The following is a 19805-nucleotide window of genomic DNA, read 5'->3' on the forward strand; positions in this document are numbered from 1 at the left end:
TTGCCGGGTTGGCCAATAAACTAGATTCCCCAGAGTGGGCGGAATTAATTGAAGAACATGACATATGCTTATTCCAGGAAACGTGGGCCAGGGAAAAACAGTCCCGCACAGGGTACGCTTCTTTTGAGATTGCGGCAAAATGGGGCGGGAAGGGACGACCGTCTGGTGGCCTGTTGATTTGGGTAGGTTCCCACCTTGGATGCAGGGCGAGAAACCTTGAAACCAACTCAGCGGACTTTCAGTGCGTTGTTTTGGAGTGGGCATCTGGTGTGAGTGTAGCATTGATAAATGTATACTCAAGAGCGGTTGGGATAACAGGCAATTCGGGGACAATCGAGGATTTAGCTTTGTTCCTCGACTCTGCCGCCCCTGCCCTTCACTTATAGTTGGGGAGGACTTTAATATCCAGTATGAGCCCCTCCCGGATCATCTGGAAGGGGTAATTAGTGAAGAGGATGATCTCTGGGAGATACCCACTCTGCTGGGCCCCCTGTAAAGTCATGGTCACCGCTAGCCACCCAAATACCATCTTTTACTTTTTCCCACTCACTGAGGGCTTGTAATGGGCGGTTTAAGGGAGATATTCCACCTAAGCACACCTTTAATAGACCCGGGCATGAGTCACGGATAGATTATATCCTGGTTTCAACAAAGGATTGGGCTAAAGTGAGGGACTTTGAGATAGTCACAAGGACTGACAGTGACCACAATGTACTATCATTGAGGTTCACGGTCCAGGGATTGCCCACTGGTATCGCAGATGAAAATATAGCCTTTCCTGCTGGTCTAGTCGCAACTAGCAATAGACGTAGAATTAGATGGCCAAAACTCCTGGAGAACCCTAATAATATCCAGAGGCTATATGCGACTGTGGTCCCTGCCCTTGAAAAAATTGTGGATCTCATCCCTCAGTCACCCACCCCTGCTGAGCTTACTGTGCTTGGGGATATTCACTCTGAGCTTTTTTCTAACCTAGCAGAAGTACTGAACCCTGTGGCCAGGACGAAAAAGGCCAAGGGGAGAAGAGCCTCATGGTTCAATGCTTCTTGCAGGAGAGCAAAGGCCGACCTTTTGGAGTCCCTTAAAATTCGGGAAACCCCTAGTAAGATTAGGGAAAAGCGGTTGGCCTATAAGTCCATTCTCCGCAATGCTAAAATGGAATGGGACCAGGACAACTGGTCTGAAATGACGGCTGCCCTTGCACTTCGAGATGCCCGGAAATTCTGGCAAATCGTCAAGCATGGTTCAGCTGAACCTATAGTGGCAGTAGAAGCAAATATTGCATCTGCTATTTGGGAGGACCACTTTAAAACCCTGTATAGCGCGCCCGATTTGGACCAATTGGGGCACTCACCCGAACTAGCAATGGTCCAATCCACTGAAAGTGTATCCCCCATGGATGGGTTCACTTTGGAGGAACTCACTACGGCGATTATGGGCCTCGCTGCTGAAAAGGCGCCAGGCTTAGACAAGCTCCCAGGTGATCTCTATAGGCATGAAGTTAAGATCTGGGCCCCGTATCTTAGGGTGTTCTTCAATGCGATTTTGAATGGCATGACGATCCCCCCAACTTGGCTGGGGGCAGAGATAGTCCCCATATTTAAGAAGGGCTCGCCTCTGCTCCCAGCCAACTACAGGCCAATAAGCCTGATAGACGTTTCTCAGAAGCTTTTTACTAGGCTACTTCTGGATCGTCTGTCGGAATGGATGACGGAATATGATATTCTGAGTCCATTCCAAGCGGGGTTCAGAAGGAAGGTTTCCACCATAGACCAGGTCTTCCAGCTCGCCCTTATCTTTTGGAAAACGGTACAGTTGGAGGGTGGCAGCCTCTACACTCTATTCGTGGACCTGAGGGCGGCCTTCGACCTGGTTCCCCGCAGAAAACTCTGGGAGGTGTTGGCCAAACTGGGGGTCCCTAAGGGCTTGTTGGAGATGATTATTCGTCTCCATACTGCCAACTTTGCACAGGTGAGGTGTGGCAAGGAGGGGGCACTGTCGAACAGGTTCCCCGTTGACAGGGGGGTAAGGGAGGGTTGTGTGCTTGCACCGGCCCTGTTCTGCCTCTACGTCAACGGGGTTATCTCCCACCTGAATGGGGTTGTTAACTCCGACGCTCCTAAGCTGGCAGGCAGCAGGGTGCCGGCGATTATGTTCGCTGACGACACCCTGCTGCTTTCAAAGTCTGCGATGGGTATCCAGCGCGTTCTTGACGGCTTTGTGGATTTCTGTGGAGAACATGGTTTAGAAATTAACACCCTAAAGACCAAATTTATGGTCTTCAATCCCCCACCAAAACTCCGCTCTAGCCCCAACATCGGGCAAAGCAGACTCGAAAGGGTGCGAACCTTTGAGTACCTTGGAGTTCTGTTAAATGAGAAAATGTCCTGGTGCACACACCAAGAGAAAGCACTACTCAAATTGGTTCAGTACTCGGGTGAGATTATGAAGCTCGTGGGAAAAAACAGGTCATCCATCCAACCTGTTGGTCCACCTCTCCAGATCTATAGGGCACAGGCAAGGGGGGCTGCCATGTATGGTTGTGAGCTCTGGGGTCACGCAGTTTCTCCAGACCTGGTGAAAGAGGAGAACAAGTTTATCAGGCGGGTGGTAGCACTTCCCCCCAGTACGCCTCTTGTCCCACTAAGGCTAGATCTGGGGATACGACCCCTTGATGAAGAACTGGCATTGCGTCCCTTGGCTTATTGGCGTAGGTTGTGGGCAGTTCCAGAACTGACATGTTATAGGCAGGGGCTCCAGGAGGTGCTCGCTATGCCTAACGTAGGGAAAATTAAATGGTTTAAATTTATTAAAACTGAGTTGGAGGGTCTAGGCCTTTCGACTCTCTGGTCTGACCCTTTATCCACTTGCCCATTAATTCCCAAAAAGAGACTGGCAAAGGTTTACTACGACAGTAAATTAGCGGCACTCTGTCGTCGACAAAACCTTGGGACATTCACGGAGTCATTTTTACGTATCAAGGACATCTACAGCTTTGAACCAGCCTTGGATAAATTATACCCTGCCTTACTCAGGAAACTCTATTTGCAATGGAGGCACGGGACTCTTCCACTTCGAGCCCTTACTAGTAAGTGGAGTGAACCAGCAGTCAGCTTATGTCCGGCTTGCAGAGTGGCCAATGAATCTGAGCTGCACATAATTTTTTTCTGCCCGGCTTATAACGTGACCCGTAAGAAATGGATTGTTCCTGTATGCAGGAATTTGGGGTTTGCAGAGTGCCTGGCCGCGTTCAGAGTGCTGAAAACAGACCTGTCGGATCACATTGTTTTTGCAGTGGCTAAATACCTAGGTGCAATGTGGTCCCTGAGAAGACAGTGCCTTAAGGCCGGTCACTGAACTTTACTGTAGTAAAAATGTGATACCTTGTACTAATGAAATATTCCTATGGACTCCGATGGACCTTGGAATGTTTTAATGTTTTAATGTCTTAACAGTTTTATGAAATGGTTCCGTAATATCTTTTATGGTGATAAATTACCGAAATAAAGATTTATGAAATGAATGAATGATTACACCTCACCGAGCACGTTGAATGATGAAACTGCAGGAACCCAACACAGCCACATTAAGCTGACTCCTCCTCAGACTAAGACTCCTAACTTTACTACTCCTAAACTGAGAAAAATCCTAACTTTAAGACTTTCGGTATTCACAGAAGGCATTTAGGAGTCCTAAAGTACTACTTCTAAACTGAGAAAAATCCTAACTTTAAGACTTTCGGTATTCACAGAAGGCATTTAGGAGTCTTAAAGTTAGGAGTCCTAACTTTACTACTCCTAAACTGGGAAACATCCTAACTTTAAGACTTTCGGTATTCACCGAAGGCATTTAGGAGTTCTAAAGTTAGGACTCCTAACTTCTGTGAATACCAAAATGAGTAAGCGCCTTCTGTGAATACCAAAATGAGTAAGTGCCTTCTGTGAATACCAAAATGGTAGTAAGTTTAGGATTTTGTCTTGTTAGTTCTGTGAATCGGGCCCAGTATGTCTGCAAAGTAATGTACTGCACCTAGTTCTAAGCTTAACCGAATGTTCCAAATGTATTTACTGAACATATTTTGCACTCGTAGATTTTTCCACCCTCCCGTGTTCTTAACAGTTAAGGCTCAGTGAGTGATCACTGTTGATCATTTAGCTAGTGGGCCATGCTACGTACAAATATGTCATTATTAATATTATCTTTATTAATAATGTTTATTTTTATTGTTATCAATAGTTGCAGCGTCCTCTGCTCGGATATCAACCACAGGGTTCGATAACCCCTTGGGCAGATCGTCTTTATGAGTGTGTATGTGATTGCAAGGTAAAACATCTGTAAAATGGTGTGCACGCTAATATGAACTACATAGATAGGAGTAGATTTACTTATATTTTATGCAACACAACAATCAAAGGTGCTGCACTGCATTGCCCAACAAGAGAGCAGAACAGCGGTCTATCTACTAAAATATAGTGTTGTTCTTTTTTCCTGCACTGGCTGCAATGCGCCAAGGTGCAGAGAGGTGTGTTTGTGATGTCCAGCATTCAGTACAAAGTACTATGCTTAGACATAGTTCTAACAGTTTTCTGACTTTACATGGGTGCTATGCATTGCAGTTCACAAAATCCTCAGCACACATTTAATGTAATATTAAATACCAATGCAAGTATACGCAAATTATAAACACAGTTTCAGAAAACTTCTCTTTCATTTTTTCTTTTCTTTCTGATCAGCCAACACGTGTTTCGTCACACAAACTGTGAAATCGTCCTGCGACTTTCTCATGGCTGAGTGAACAAAAAATAAAATAAACAATGGCCATTGTGACACCATACACAAAACTGGTGTGCACAATCTAAATTCAGATATAAACATGACATAATGTGCAAGTGCAAAGGCATGCGCATGGTTGACCTATAGTCAATGATAGTGACTTTGTGAGCATCAATTAGTGAAGATAAAATAAACTAATCATGCAAGAATATTTCATATTCCAAATCTCTAAATCAAGGTGATGGAAAAAAACTAATGATTAGAAAGCTCCCAAAACCCCAAACTGTATAAGGACATCTAGACCAAGCCACAAATACACTTGACCAAACCCTTAATTAGACACCTGGATCGTGTATGTCACACCCTTCCCTCATTACTGTCAGTACATAAATAAAGCCCTCAGAGACCAAAAGGGGTGATCACTATCTTACCTATTCAGCTAACTACATGCAACTCCATTGTGATATTTCTACTAAAGGGGGTACCTTCAATGTCATTGGTAGCAACCTATGTGGAAGTAAACAAAGAAAGTACAGTTAACCCCTTCTGTGCTGCGCGGATTTTCCCCCGGTGCTGAACGTTCCATTGGGCCTATGGAACCATGACGGAACGGTTCCGTCATAAGCACAGGCCACCTTATGCTCATGACGGAACCGTTCCGTCATGAGCATGGAAGGGGTTAAGAGCCTGGTAAAATGGATCCTCTCAATCAAATATATTCCGAAAATAGCCTTATGTATCATGTCACCACCTACTTTCCATGTGGTGATAATTCCATCCCACACGCTTTAGATTGCGAGTGAGTCAAGTATCCTTGCTTCAAAGTGAACAAATCCGTAATTTTCAGTAAAAGCACCCCTATAATGAGAAGGAAAAAGCTCTGTTGTGACCAGCTTCCCTGACGATAAGTGCTCACCTTGATACACTTTCCAAAATCATTAGTAAAATCATTAGTAACTGTATGGCGCTCAAGCGAGACCCACAAATAATAGATCCCTTAATACGATACAAAACAAATTCCCACACTGTTTAAAATCTGGTCGCAACGTTAGCCCAGGAACTTACCACTCTGCGCTGTAGTAAAGCCATAACTAGATCAGTCTGTCCAGTTCGCGAGTACGAGAGCTGGCAATGAGAGTTTCCCGCTCTTATATGGAGCTGTGATAATAGAAAGAGGACTAACTCTGCCTAAACATGGCAGCCATCGTGTAATGCGAAAATGTCTATTACATATACATAATAAGTCATTTCAGACTAACCACAGTCGTACTTAAACTTTTCACATCCTGCAAGCGAATAACAGAACCCGAATCTACAATGAAATCCGAAGCGTCCACAAATTGAAGATTAATTCTTTAGTGATTTTTTAAAAAGTCAAACTTCCAACATATGAGTGTGTGCATTAAAGCTAGGTAAAAAATATTGATTCATAACCAGAACTGGTCATCACAATCTAACAGACCCACAAATCATGTCTAATAGACTGATACATTATCAGATTGCGCCATTGACTAGAGTGTTCATGAAAATACGCATTGCTAACTGTCCAAACAAATGCGTGTTGAAACAGTAGCTGCTGTGAGAGCTTACTAATAAAAAGCGCTCATCGTGAATGAAACCTTCCATATTCTATGCATGCAAAACTTAAAATCGGCGGGCTTAAGCATAAAGCCTCTCAATCGCAAATCCTACAACCTCATTGGAGCTATGCTCAAAATACATTGTGTTTCTCCATGTCTTGGACAAAGTACAAGGATTACAGTATTAAACATGATATGAACCGAATGGCTGAAATTAGTGGTGCATTTAACAGGGGGGTCTCATTTGTCAAATTATGTTAGTACAATAAAGAGGCAACCAAAACAATTGGTGTGATGATAACACAAAGCAAAATGTTGCAAACGTATATGCGGTGACATAACCTGCATCTACCCACTTCGGATTAAGCATGTTAGAACATACACATTATGATGAGCACCATTTATCTCCTCAGAAATGAATGAAGCTCCTGGTCAATACTGAGCCCTGCCTCTGTGCTGCAAATCCAAAATCCAAAAGGCTTCATGCCTGCATGAAGTCAATTCTGTGTTGCCCCCTCCAGGGTGCCTCAGGACTTGGTCAATGCCATAACATGTGAATACCCTATTCCTGGTCTGTGTGGGGCATTGTGCTATGTGCACAGCAATGGGATACCTGACATCCCCTTGTTTGACTGCTCTCATGTGTTCCCCTATTCTCTCATGCAGAGTCCTTGTGGTGCTGCTCACATACTTTCTTTCGCATTTACAATCAATCACGTATACAACATACTTTGTGTAGCAGTTAATATTGGTCCTAATCTTATATGTTTTTTGCTGAGGATTTTGTGAATTTCTATGTTGGCTTTGGCCACAACTTTGGGGGAGGTTAGTGGTTCTCCTCACCCTACCGCACCGTAACTCAATAGTATCCTCAACTGATATATGTGTGATTATTCATAAGGCGCTGTATAACCTATAACTATACCACTGTCTATTAAATTTGTTATACATTGCAGCATATATGCAAAACTAGAAAAGTTTAGAGAAATAAAAACATGTCTCCAAGTTAACGCCAACCTCAAAGAGCTATTATTTTGTGGCAGAAAAACCTTGTGATTACATGTTAGTAGGTAGACCTTTGCTTCATAAACCACATGTGACAGCATGGGAACTCTCATGTACAACTCATTGAACACTCTCTTGATGCAAAATAAAGCAAAGTAGGGCATAGCTTTACTTTATGTTACTCTAGGGATACTTTCCAGAACAAACAAGTTTTGCACTGAAAATTAAATCACAACTCTACAGTATGTGCCAGTTCAAACCTGGAACGAAATGTTAGAAAATGTGCACAATAGGTTAGCGAAGCAGTCACCTCAGATACTTTCCATTTCTCGGTCAACCTAATTCCACCATTATAACTAGGCCTCCTATTTTATGGTATTTATTTTTTAGACATTTCCGTCTCTATTTATCCATATTTATTTTTTGTCAACTTTATCTGTATTTATCCATATTTATTATGAGTTTTGTGAGAAAAATAAAGCTGAAACTGGCATATTTCCACATTTATTTAACTAATAAATAAGGAGTTATGCTTGAATGCCTTCCAAGTTTCAGTGATATGAACACCCACAGAAGATACATCAATGCAATTGTATAAAAATATGGACATTTCAGTATCAGCCTTGTGCATATCTACTGCTGTTTAAGCCTCTTTTCTAAAATTGCTTTTTTTAACCACCTTACCTCTAAATCCACATACTTGCGTGCCAGTCATAGCAAAGTGTGTTTAGAATCACTCAAAAAGCACCCAATTTCTGTTTTTATCCACATTTAAAAATAAATACAGACAAAGAAAATAAATGGTTTTCTGCCTGTATTTATCTGTAAAAATCAGTAAATACAGAAAACAGACAACAGGGAGCCTTAATTATAACATATGTCCATTTGGGCCATCTTCCAGATTTCATGTCTCTATTCATCAATAGTTGGAGAGATTTGAGATTGCCACATTCTTGTGATGCATGTCCTGGTGACTTGTGATTCCAAGAACAAAACATGGTGGCCTATTCACAAAGGCATTTATGAGTATGAGTGGTACTCCTGTAATGGTACTTTTAAATACACTTACATGCTTTTTTTGAACTTCCCACAAAACAATTAAAATATGAATAAAATGGGAACATTCATATACAATCAGTTCAAATGAAGAGGGTTGTGCCCTCTTTATACTCCCATTTATTCAAAAAGGTATGCATAAGTATTCAAAAGAATACTCCTGTGCTTTCCGTACTCATTAATATATGTATATATTTAGCATTTCTTTGGGACAACCTAAGCCAAGAAGTAGAGGAGAGCTGTACATGGTCTAAGTCAATAAGTAGTAGAAGAGATAGTCTTCAAGATAAGCAGGCACGTAATTTTTGATGCTTTTTTTAATTGATGTCACTGGTTTTAAAGATGATGCACAGTGGCAAGGGGAGTTTCATCAGGATGGAAGTGATGGGATCATATTTCTTCAATCCCTGGATGACACATGCTGCAGAATATCAGTTGTTACAATATATGCTATTACAATTTATACCTTTACCATGCATGTAATAGTGTTGACCGTTACAAGGCGTTTTATAACGCATTTGAAACAACTGATTTTATATATACTCACTGAAAAAACACAAAAGTTAAAGTAATGTTATATTGAGGCGAAATCTTCAGTAACAATGTAACATTTTCAGCTAAAACACAACAGAAATTCAACAGTTATAATTATCTCAAATATTCCTACCTCATGTCCTAAGGTTTTTTTAATTTGATAAACAGGTTTTTAATGGTGTTTATGCCAAGAGAAAAAAGAACCTTTTGATACACATTTGGCTCATCCATGAAAAATACATTTGATAATTGCAAGGCATTAAGTACAGTTGATACAGCACATCATTACAGTTCAGCAGCAACATTGACACCCCTACCCTTAAGTGGTACCTTGGAGTTATAGGTACAGCTACTTTCTCCATACTCGGCCGTGTTTAACACCTTGGCTGCTAGGTGTTTTCCCCCTCCTGTGCTGGAAATTAAGATTCTTCTATATTCATGACGAGCTCAGCTCGTCATCAGCACAGCTCAACTGTGCATCATGACGAGCTGAGCTCGTCATGAGCATCGAAAGGGTTAAGGGGGCATCCCCCAGCCTCGTAGAGTGGCTTCTCTTGCAGGGCAACCCAATCCACCCCACCACCATTGTGAGAGAGTGGGAGGTGAAGGGGATTTCCAATGGGCAGCAATATCTCTCTTAGAAACCATGAGGGCCATCCCCAAGAATGTTTTGTCAGCCCTCCTACCACCGAGCCCTCAAGGACACCCAGCAAAAAGCATGAGGGAGAAGAGCGGGACCTCCTATCTCAGCACCTTGGTCAACTCAACCACCACTGCTGACCAGAACCTTTGAAGGATAGGGCACAACCAAACCACATGATAAAAATTGGCAAGAGCATTGCCACGCCAAAGGCAAAAGGACTCGGGGAGCTGTCTCACTCAGTGGAGCCAGGCCGGAGAGGGATAGGCACCATATAGGTTGTATGTTTGGATCAGAGATAACTTGCAAGAAGTTGTGACCATCCTTGGCGCCATCAGTGCTTTACACCAGTCATCATCTCCAAGAGGTCCCAGCCATGCCTCCCATCAGGCCCTGAGGTGGTCTAGGGTGTCTGGGGTGTTAATTATCAAGGTGCAGTAAATGTTGGAGACTCTCCTTTTGCTCAAATCACTTATCAACAGTTTAACCTCTAGTGGACTGAACTCCAGTATTGAGTCAACTTGAGAGAGGTGTGACTGAAGAGCATGTCTTATCTGGAGGTATTTATAAAATTGTGTATGGGACAAGGTATATGTAGTTTTAAGTTCCTAATATGAGCACATATGGTTCCCTGACCAGATGTCCTCAAGCTGTGAGATCCCAATAAGTTTCCATCTGCCAAAACCCTGCAGAGACTCCACTTCTCCCAACCAGGAGACATGCCAAAGAGGTGTTTGTTGCGTGAGTTTGGTATCTCAGTGGGTGTGTCATAAAGCAACCCTCCAGAACTACAGGGCCAGGTTGGTCACTGAGGGTGTAGAGTTAGGAACAGGGGAACCAGATAGCATAGGGAATCCATTGGCGTTAGCTCCAGGAAATAGGCAGGATCAGACCAACCCCGTTAAAACAGTCATGGATAAACAGAAGGTATGAAGTTAAGTGATATAAGTAGAGGCTGGTCACACCCAATCTGTCATCATAGGGGCCCATAGGTAATGTTTTAATGCAAGGTGAGCCATAGAACCACACAATAGAAAGAAAATAGCAACTCTATCCAGAGTCCGAAAACATTTCCGCGGTATGAGGAGTGACAAGTTTTAAAACATAAAGTGAAAATAAGGTGAAATCATCATTTTATAAAGGGCGATAAAGCCCATTATATTTAGATGGAGGGATTCCAAGTCAGCTATAACTTTCTGAGTGAGGGGTTCTATATTAAGGGACCAGGCAAGCTTCAGGAAGTAGCGTAACCAAATGCCCAAGTATTTGAAGCTCAGACGACGGATGGGTATGTCATCCTGCCAGTCATCGCAGTCCTGGGAGGCGGCCAGAGGTACTATTATTGGGTTAGCAGGGTTTACTCTAAGGCCAGAGGCCTCCCCGAAGCAAGGCAAAAGATGAAGGCAGCAGACACACTCCATATGGGATTTGCTAAAAAAAGCACAACATTGTTCACATACAATCCTCTTGATTAGTGCCCTATTTCCACCCATGGGTCAGCGCAACTACTTGGATTAGTTGTACCAGCTGCTCAATTGCAAGTGCAAAACCGTGTAGGGAAAGGGGACAGTGTCCTAAGTTAACTATACCTTTTGCTCCTGTCATGCATAGTTTTCTCATCAATAATTCAATTGCAAATATTGCAGTGATATTATAAATGATTTCCTAGAAGATGTCATGAATGATGCAATGTGCGGGGCAATTAGCATTGCATGGCGAAGACACAAGATATAGTTACTTGAGATAATTATAGCTATAACTGGTTTTTACTGTAAAATAATGTTTTATTACTGTACAAAAATTCAACCCCCTGCAACACATTGCCTTCAGCTGTGCAGGTTGGGGAGTTGCTGCAGGGCCTGCGCTGCGGCCAGCCCCCACAGGCAACCAATCCCATGCAGTGAACAGGTTTTAGTGACTGGGTCTAGGGTTGGCCTTTGGACCCCAGGGGACCACATTCCCCGTGGCCAAAACGTATATATTCTAAATATATATTATACCAAGCCTTAATAGTCCCCAGGGGCCCCATCCCCCAGGGGCAAATTTAATAAAAAAAAGGAGAGGCTGGGCAGCCTTCTCCATAAGACTTAACAGGCCCTGGTGACCCCATCCCCATGACTGAATTCTAAGGGGAGGGGGCATACAGCCCCTCCTTGAGCCTCATCATGCCCCAGAGACCCCATTAACTGAGACAAAGACAATAAAAAAGTGGAAGGGGCAACTCAACCCCTCTTCAAGCCTTATTCGGCCCTAGAGACACCATCCCTGTGGCAAAATGCAATACAAACAAGTGTGCCTCCACAAAGGCTTCTTGGGATCCAGTGAACCCATCCCACAGGGGTAAATGCAATAAAAAGGGTATGGACCCCATCCCCAAGTATTTGTAGGCCCCAATAACGTGTGAATGGTTGTGTCAGTGACTGAGTACCTCTGTGACTGGCTTCATGGGTGCTTGTGTAAGTGGGTGTATGGGTGAGTGAGTTGCTGTTTGAGTGGACATAGCCATAAATGATTGGGTTTGTTAGTAGCAATTTTATACAGTCAATGTACATTTGAGTAGTTGTATAGGTGAGTGAGTGGGTAAGTGACTGGTTGTATGAGTGGCTGTATGAGTGAGCAAGTGAGTGTATATCAGTAGTTGAATGGCTCTGTGAATGGTTATGTGAATGGGTGTGTTAGTAGGTGTTTGAGAGGTTGCTTGGGAGTGTTAGTGTGTGTATGAGTGGTTCTGTAGATGATGTCACCAGTGATGCCAGGTAACTATAACTGCTGAATTTCAATGATTTTGTATGAATTAAATCTGAGCCTTACCATAACATCCCTGTAACCTCTGTTTTTTCAGTGAATTTTTAAGTTATTTTTGGTTATTTCCTAACTATGACATCTCTGCAACCTTCAGTTTTTCCTTTCGTAAATTTGGAAGATGTTTTTAATTGTATACCCTAACTGTAAACTGTAACCTTCGAGAGTATGTGTGAGTGGCTGTATAAGTTAGTGAGTGTGTATGTGCGTAGTGTTCTGGGTGTGTATCAGGCTATATGGGTATGTGAGTGGGTGTGTGAGTAGTTATGTGGGTGTGTCAGTGTGTGTGTGAGTGGTTGTATGGGTCTGTGAGATGGTGTGTTAGCGGTTTTGTGGGTGTATGAGTGAGTGTGTGAGTGACTAAATGGGTCTGTGAGTGTATGTGTGTCAGTGACTGTATGGCTCTGTGAGTTGGTGTGTGAGTGGCTGTATAGGTCTATAAGTAGGTGTGTGAGTGGTTGTGTGGGTGTGTGAGTGGATGTATGAGTCTGTGAGTTTTGTTAGTGTAAGAGTAGATGTATGAATGTAAGGGGATGTGTGAGAGTGGCTGTGTGGGTCTGTGAGCGGGTGTGTGAGTGGGTGTCCAAGCATCTGTGTGGGTGTGTCAGTAGTTGTGTGTGACTGCAACAGAACAGAACCTCACCTGCCAGTTTATCAACAAGAGTACACCGTTTTGTATAAAATATCTACCCAACTGGAATACTTTCTATTGGTTGATTACTAAGTGCTCTCTTATTGGTTAAATGTCCAGTGGAATTCTTCACTTCATCTGCATAATGGATCACCTGAAAATGTCTCCAATGACCTTGTGTGAATTTCGGCAATGTGATAGTTCCTTTAGCATTTTTATCCAGAAATCTGTGATAACATGAATGATCCTATAGAGAAGACAACAAGACTACAAAAAGGGTAAATCTCCACCAAACAAGTGCTTCTTTGTTTGCTGGAGATGTCATCATATTCCTTTGCATTAAGAAAAAGAAACCAAAATTGCGGCCAAATGTTGAGGGGCCTTCTGTTAAGCCGGCCATCATCCTGGCAAAAGACAGAAGACCTTTGCATACTACTAAGGGGGACACGGCGGGCCAAATGGATGGACCTTCAAGGTGATTTTACACGTTTACATACACATAGTAGTTTAAAGGAAGAACCATGGACTCTGTTCTCACCAGGAGAGGCCAAGAAAGAACTCATTCATCACAGTCACTACAGATTGTGCTCTGATAGATCAACAATGCACTCACCCCAGGAAGGATTTCAGAATGTTTTTTAATGTGGAGTTGCCAACAAAACACACTTGCTTTGCCTTGCCCAAGCCCAGGAAGTTAGGATTATTTTCCCTTTGTACAAGGGGAGGTTTGTTGACTTCGGCCCTGGGCAACCCCCCTCCTGGTGCCTGGCCTCCTGATTCTGGGTGTCCTGGAGCCTACTGAAGGCACCCAGTGTGCAGCATTTAGGAACGCAGGGGGATCCTCAATGTCTCTGCAGTTCCTGCCATCCCCCTGTCTCTGGTGGGAGCTGGCATTGCTCCTGCATGCAGCGAGCAGCTAAACTGTTACTCCCCACATGCAGGAGCAGTCTTTTCATCTGTTTTCCTGTCTGAAGTCTGCTCCCAGGAGGCGGAATCAGTTTCCCTGCTCCCGCCAGTTGAGAGCAGACTTCCTGCTTGCTCTCAGTTGGTGGGAGCTGTCAAATCTCCAGTTAAGCGAGAGCAAACAGCCATGTCTAGGGGAAGGGCACCCCAGGACATAGGGAGCTGGCCCTGTGTTGTGGCAGTCCTCAGGGCAATTATTGGCTCCAGGAGTAGGGCTGTGTGTCCTCTCTCCTTTCTACTGCACAGGGCCATCCCTGGAGAGGTGGTTGTCCCTGGGACTGATAACGGCCCAAAGATGGTGGTCCCGGTGCCAAATATATCCTAGGAAGGGGCTATGTGGCCCCCCTCAACCTAGTTTTAGTCTTCTGTCCCTTTTTCTTTTCTTTTTTCTTTTTATTTGGCTAAGGCTGAGACCCAAAGTGGATGCCAAAAATTCCTGGTTGAAGTGTTGGATGCCAATCAGACCCTCCTCGAGATCGGGAGTCTAAGTTAGCCTAGATATACCACTTTTTTTTGTTTAAATATCTCAAAAACGTCTGAATGGATTTACACCAAATAACAAAAACAACAGTTTCTGGACCTTTTTGCCAAATTTGGTGTAATTCCGTCTTGCAGTTCGGGTATAGTCATGCCTAAAATCCCTATTGGAATTAACATGGGAAACACACTCCTTTCCCTCCCCTTTTTCTTAGCCCCTGCTTGACACTTTCCATGGACATCTAGAATCAAGACAACACTTTTTTTTGAAAATGTTGGGAAGATTCGTCAAACTAAGCTAAAGTTATAAGTCCAAAAACATTTCTCAAATAAAATCTGGGCCCTAACTATAACTACCTATGGAGACCGCCAGTAAAAAGGATTATATATATATATATATATATATATATATATATATATATATATATATATATATATATATATATATATATATATATATATATATATATATATATATATATATATATAAATGTACATGTATTTATATAGCACAAATCACCAACCCGGTATCTAAGCGCTTGCTTAGGGAACCCGTCCTGGTATTCCCCTGTGAGATAACCCCAGCAGGGTATCCACGAGGTGAAAGCCAGGCATCCCACCATGAGGGGCCGTTGTGGAGGTTAAGCAAGCTATTGCCCAGAGTCGCAGAGTGTGAACCTGTGAATCAAGTAGGCACCAGAGCAAGAATTGTCAAGTCCGTGGACATTTTAGGACTCCAGACCCCACCGAGCCAGTAATTGAACCCGGGTCCCAGGCTGACCTCTGCTTCCAGGTCTGCCTCCTCTAACCAGTGAGCCACACTTCTCCATCATATATATATTCACTGAAAAAAACATAGGTTTCAGGCATGTTATAGTTAGAAAATAGCATTTACAAAAACCTTAGAAATTCACTGAAAAAAAACACAGGTTTCAGGGTCGCTATAGTTAGTTCGATATTTCACTTGTACACAACCATAGAAATTCTGCCGTAATAGTTAGTTGAGCTAACTATAACTCGAGCCTCCGTCAATGCACTGCTGATGATGTCACATATTACATCATTCATGACATGGTTAGTGACATCACTGATGACATCACTGATGACATCTCAAATGACACAGTGAGCTAATACAAGGCTGAATTTTTTTTTGCAAGGTGTTTCTTGACTTGGTGGTGTGCCAATTAATGTGTTTGTGAATCAGCACCAATATGTGCAAGCTGCCTAAGACTCTTAAGGTGTCTTGGGCATAACTGATTTCTGGATGGGTGCTGTAAGTATAGTTTATTCAGACAGTAGTAAAACCTGTGTAAAACAGTAATAATAAATGCTATATGGGGGAATGACAAATTTGCTATTACAATGAAAAAGGTTTACCCAAGTGTGCTATAACCTAACTTCTGCAGATAAGTACTAATTTCCTACTTACGCTAGTTAACAATAGCTATGCAATAGATTAAATACAATGATGCTTATCAGGCACAATGCATAGTAAATGACAGAATTTAAATGGAATGCAGGAATAAATAACTATGCTTTCTTCATTAATACCACAAATGTTTTGTCTGCTTCAGGGAATATGCTGCCACAATCTCCCGCTCACAATACAGGTCACCTTTTTCCAAGTACTCAAGTCTACCCTGGAATGCCTCAGCAAGCACCTGGTCAAGTTCAAGGTAAGAGATATGGAATATTGCTGTGTTAAAATGATTGAAAGGTATTGCACTGTGTTAGACCTTTCAGCCTTATGGTGGTGTTCCCCCAAAACATTTGCCTGCTTGCCTCAAATTTTGCTGAATTTGATTTTGCTAACCAGTGCTAAACGTTCCCTAAACATGGTTTGATTGACTTATCCACAATCACCATATTAATTTCCGTATATCCCTACTAGAGGGCAATACATGTGCCCAGGATCTGTAAGTTAAATTATACTGGTGGTCGTGCAGTACTACATGTGCCATCCATTTAAGTAGCCCCTCAAACATAAAAGGCTTACTCCCTATGCATAATAAGGGCCATCTCCTTGATCATATTTTCAGCAACCTGGAAAACCTGAGCACTGGGATCCGTATTACACTCCCTTGGACAGACCACTTTTTAATCCCTTTAATCTGGGTTACCGCCACATCCCCACCCACCCAGGAACCAAAATCATCCTCGGAAAGGAAGTGGTCTAGACTTCCCTCCAACGAATGGAAGGTAGTCCTTGAAGAGTCAAAACCTCCTAGGGTTCCCAATCCTAATTTGGCCAGCAGCAACTTCAACAGCTGCAATCAAGACTCCCTCGATGTAGTACTTCCCAAAGAACTCATCCAAAACAAAAACAGGCAGAAAACTGCCCTGTGGTTCTCCTCCAAACTGAGGGACTTAACACAACCCTGTTGAAGACTAGAGAGGAGTTGGAGACAGAATTTTTCATAAAATAGGAAAGAGGAATATAGGAAAGCAATTAGGCTACAGAAAGCTGAGATTAAAACTGCCCAAGCACATTTCTTTGAGGAGAAAATTAATATAGGCGCAAACTGGCCTAAGGAAATAGTCTGCATAGCAAAATCACTCATCACCCCTCCTCAAAAATCCCCATCATTAGAAGGAGCATTACATGTTGCAAAAATTTAGCGGTCTTCTTTCATCAAAAATTCAAAAAATGTACTCATCTTTTCCCACCACAAAGCCTAAGGCTGGGGTAGCCATAACAGGCAGTTTCATTCCTCTGCCCAATTGTTCGTTAGAGCAGTTTTGCCTCTTAGATGATGACTCACTAGAACGGGTCATCTCCAAAGTAACCTCAGGCTCCCTATTGGATCCTGCCCCCCGCAACACCTTATCTCGGTCATTGATTCCATCCGCCCAGTTGTCCTTGATGTTCTGAACTCCTCGATCACCTCTGGAAGGGTTCCTACATCATGGCAGTCTGTGATGGTCAGGGCTCTCCTGGAGAAACCCAGCTTGGAACAGTCTAATCTGTCCAACTATCACCCAATTTCCCTCCTCCCGTGTCTGAGCAAGCTGATTGAGAAACACATTATTAACATCTTAGTTGAGTATTTGGAATCTAACAACCTGCTATGTTTTTCTTAAAATGGATTCCTTCCTCAGCACGGGATGGAAACGGTTCTGTTGGCGGTGACTGAGGAGGCGAGGAGGCTGCTGGACCAAGAAGGAACAGCTGCCATCATCCTCCTGGACCTCAGTGTCGTGTTCGACATGGTCAATCATAACATCTTGGCTCACCGACTTAAAAGTATGAGAGTGTTGGGCGCAGCACTGACTTGGTTCCAATCCTTTCTCAGCGACCGTTACTTCCAGGTCTTTGAGGGGGATGTGGTGTCCTCCAAGCTAACTCTCAGCTGTGGGGTTCCACAGGGCTCTGCCCTGAGCCCTACGCTTATTAATATCTATATGAGTCCTCTGGGGAAGATTCTCCATCCATTCAGCATTAAGATCATCACCTATGCAGACAACAGTGGTATCCTTAAATCATGCTGAGGGGTCGTCTAGCACCCTAGGCCCTTGCCTAGAGGCGGTGGCCGAGTGGATGGAACTTTCATGCCTTAGGCTCAGAGGGGACAAAACTGAAATCATGCTGTTTGGCAACCCATCGTCATTTGTCCCCACTTCCTTTTGGCTGGCCTGCTTGGGCCCTGCTCCAACCCCAAAGACACAGAAAAAGATCCTTGGCATGTGGCTTGACAGCTCTGTTGATTTAACCCACCAGGCCACCAAACTCTCAGCCACTTGCTATGGACTGATAAGAATGCTGTGCAAAATCATTACCCTCCTCCCATTTCAGGCTGGAAGAATTATGGTTCAGGCCCCTCTACTTTCTCACCTGGACTACGGGAATGCCTTATATCTTGGAGCCCCCCAATATACGATCAATAAACTGCAAGTAACACAGAATTGTGCAGCCCGGCTGCTTTTTCAGACTCCGCAATGGCAGTCTGCAAGACCAGCACTGAGGAAACTTCATTGGCTCCACATTTCAGTCAGGATACAGTTTAAGTTGGAAGGGAAAAACAAGAGAACCCTACTCACTGAGGAACCAGGGTGCGTACTTTATATAAAAAAACAAAGGTTCCAGTGGGGTAATACTTTCAAATGCATTAGTCATAACAAAGCATATTAGCAAGATTTGGTAAGGGTTTGGAGGGATGTCAAAGAGAGAGAGCGCTCAAAACACCAAGGGTTGTTTGACATATAAGTTTGTATTAATCATAAGAATGTACCACATACATTGTACACAGTTTCTAGCAGTGCGGAGTGTCCCAAGTGTTTTATAAGAACCAAAAAACAGTTGAGTGACATATGGTGAAAATATTTACAAGGTTTCAAAAGAATGATTTCAAGGACAGTGACCGCTGTGGAATACAGTCATACAATATTTTACAGCAACTGTATTCAATGATAAGCGCTGTATGAATGGTTTGTTTCCATTAATTGTTGACGATAAAACCTCAACAGCAGTATGGCCGTGACACACTGCTGTGTACGCGATCGTAGCCCATGCACAAGGTATTTCCCTTGGCATAACACGAAGAGGAGCGTCTCATTCCTGGCGCTCACTGATTCTATCTGCACCACCAAGATCTCCGATTGACTAGTATCCCATTTCCACCGCTCACTCGCCACCACCAGTGAACCCGGCTGAGTTTACTCTGACTATTTTACTCTCCCTTCACACACGGTTGGCACGCCTCACCACTCACAAGAGTAGAGCGTTTTTATTATTCAGATGTTGCCTATACCTTAGGTCCTGATGAGACCCAACAATTCAAGTGGGTTGAAACGCCGTCGATGATTAATGGAAGCAAACCATTCATACAGCGCTTATCATTGAATACAGTTGCTGTAAAATATTGTATGACTATATTCCACAACAGTCGCTTTCCTTGAAAACATTCTTTTGAAACCTTGTAAATATTTTCACCACATGTCACTCAACTATTTTTTGGTTCTTATAAAATACTTGGGACACTCCTCACTGCTAGAAACTGCTTGTGTACAATGTATATGGTACATTCTTATGATTAATACAAACTTATATGTTAACAACCCTTGGTGTTTTGAGAGCTCTCTCTCTTTGACATCCCTCCAAACCCTTACCAAATATTGCTATTATGCTTTGTTATGACTAACGTATTTGAAAGTATTACTCCACTGGAACCTTTGTTTTTTATATAAAGGATACAGTTTAAGGCCATGTGCCTGACTCATAAAGCCATCTGGAAGACTGGTCCGGCGATTATGCACTCTCTGGTCACCTCCTATCTTCCTCACAGAACCCTGCACTCCAGTTCTTTGTGCCTGACCACCACCAAGAAGATACAAAAAGCGAGATGGG

The 19805-nt window shown here is 43.1% G+C and overlaps 1 protein-coding gene across 3 annotated transcripts in view; it reads left to right on the forward strand.

Annotated features, from left to right (window-relative positions):
* The window catches only part of LOC147683305 (phospholipid scramblase 1-like), a 546679-nt gene that overhangs the window by 209757 nt on the left and 317117 nt on the right, over window positions 1-19805 (forward strand). For all 3 annotated transcript variants that reach the window (XM_086944818.1, XM_086944819.1, XM_086944820.1), the window contains one exon: window positions 16036-16137. In XM_086944818.1, the coding sequence (XP_086800944.1) occupies window positions 16036-16137 (102 nt within the window). The remainder of the gene's footprint in view (window positions 1-16035; window positions 16138-19805) is intronic.

Source organism: Lissotriton vulgaris, chromosome 11 (assembly GCF_964263255.1).
Source record: "Lissotriton vulgaris chromosome 11, aLisVul1.2, whole genome shotgun sequence".
NCBI classification, from domain to species: Eukaryota; Metazoa; Chordata; class Amphibia; order Caudata; family Salamandridae; genus Lissotriton; species Lissotriton vulgaris.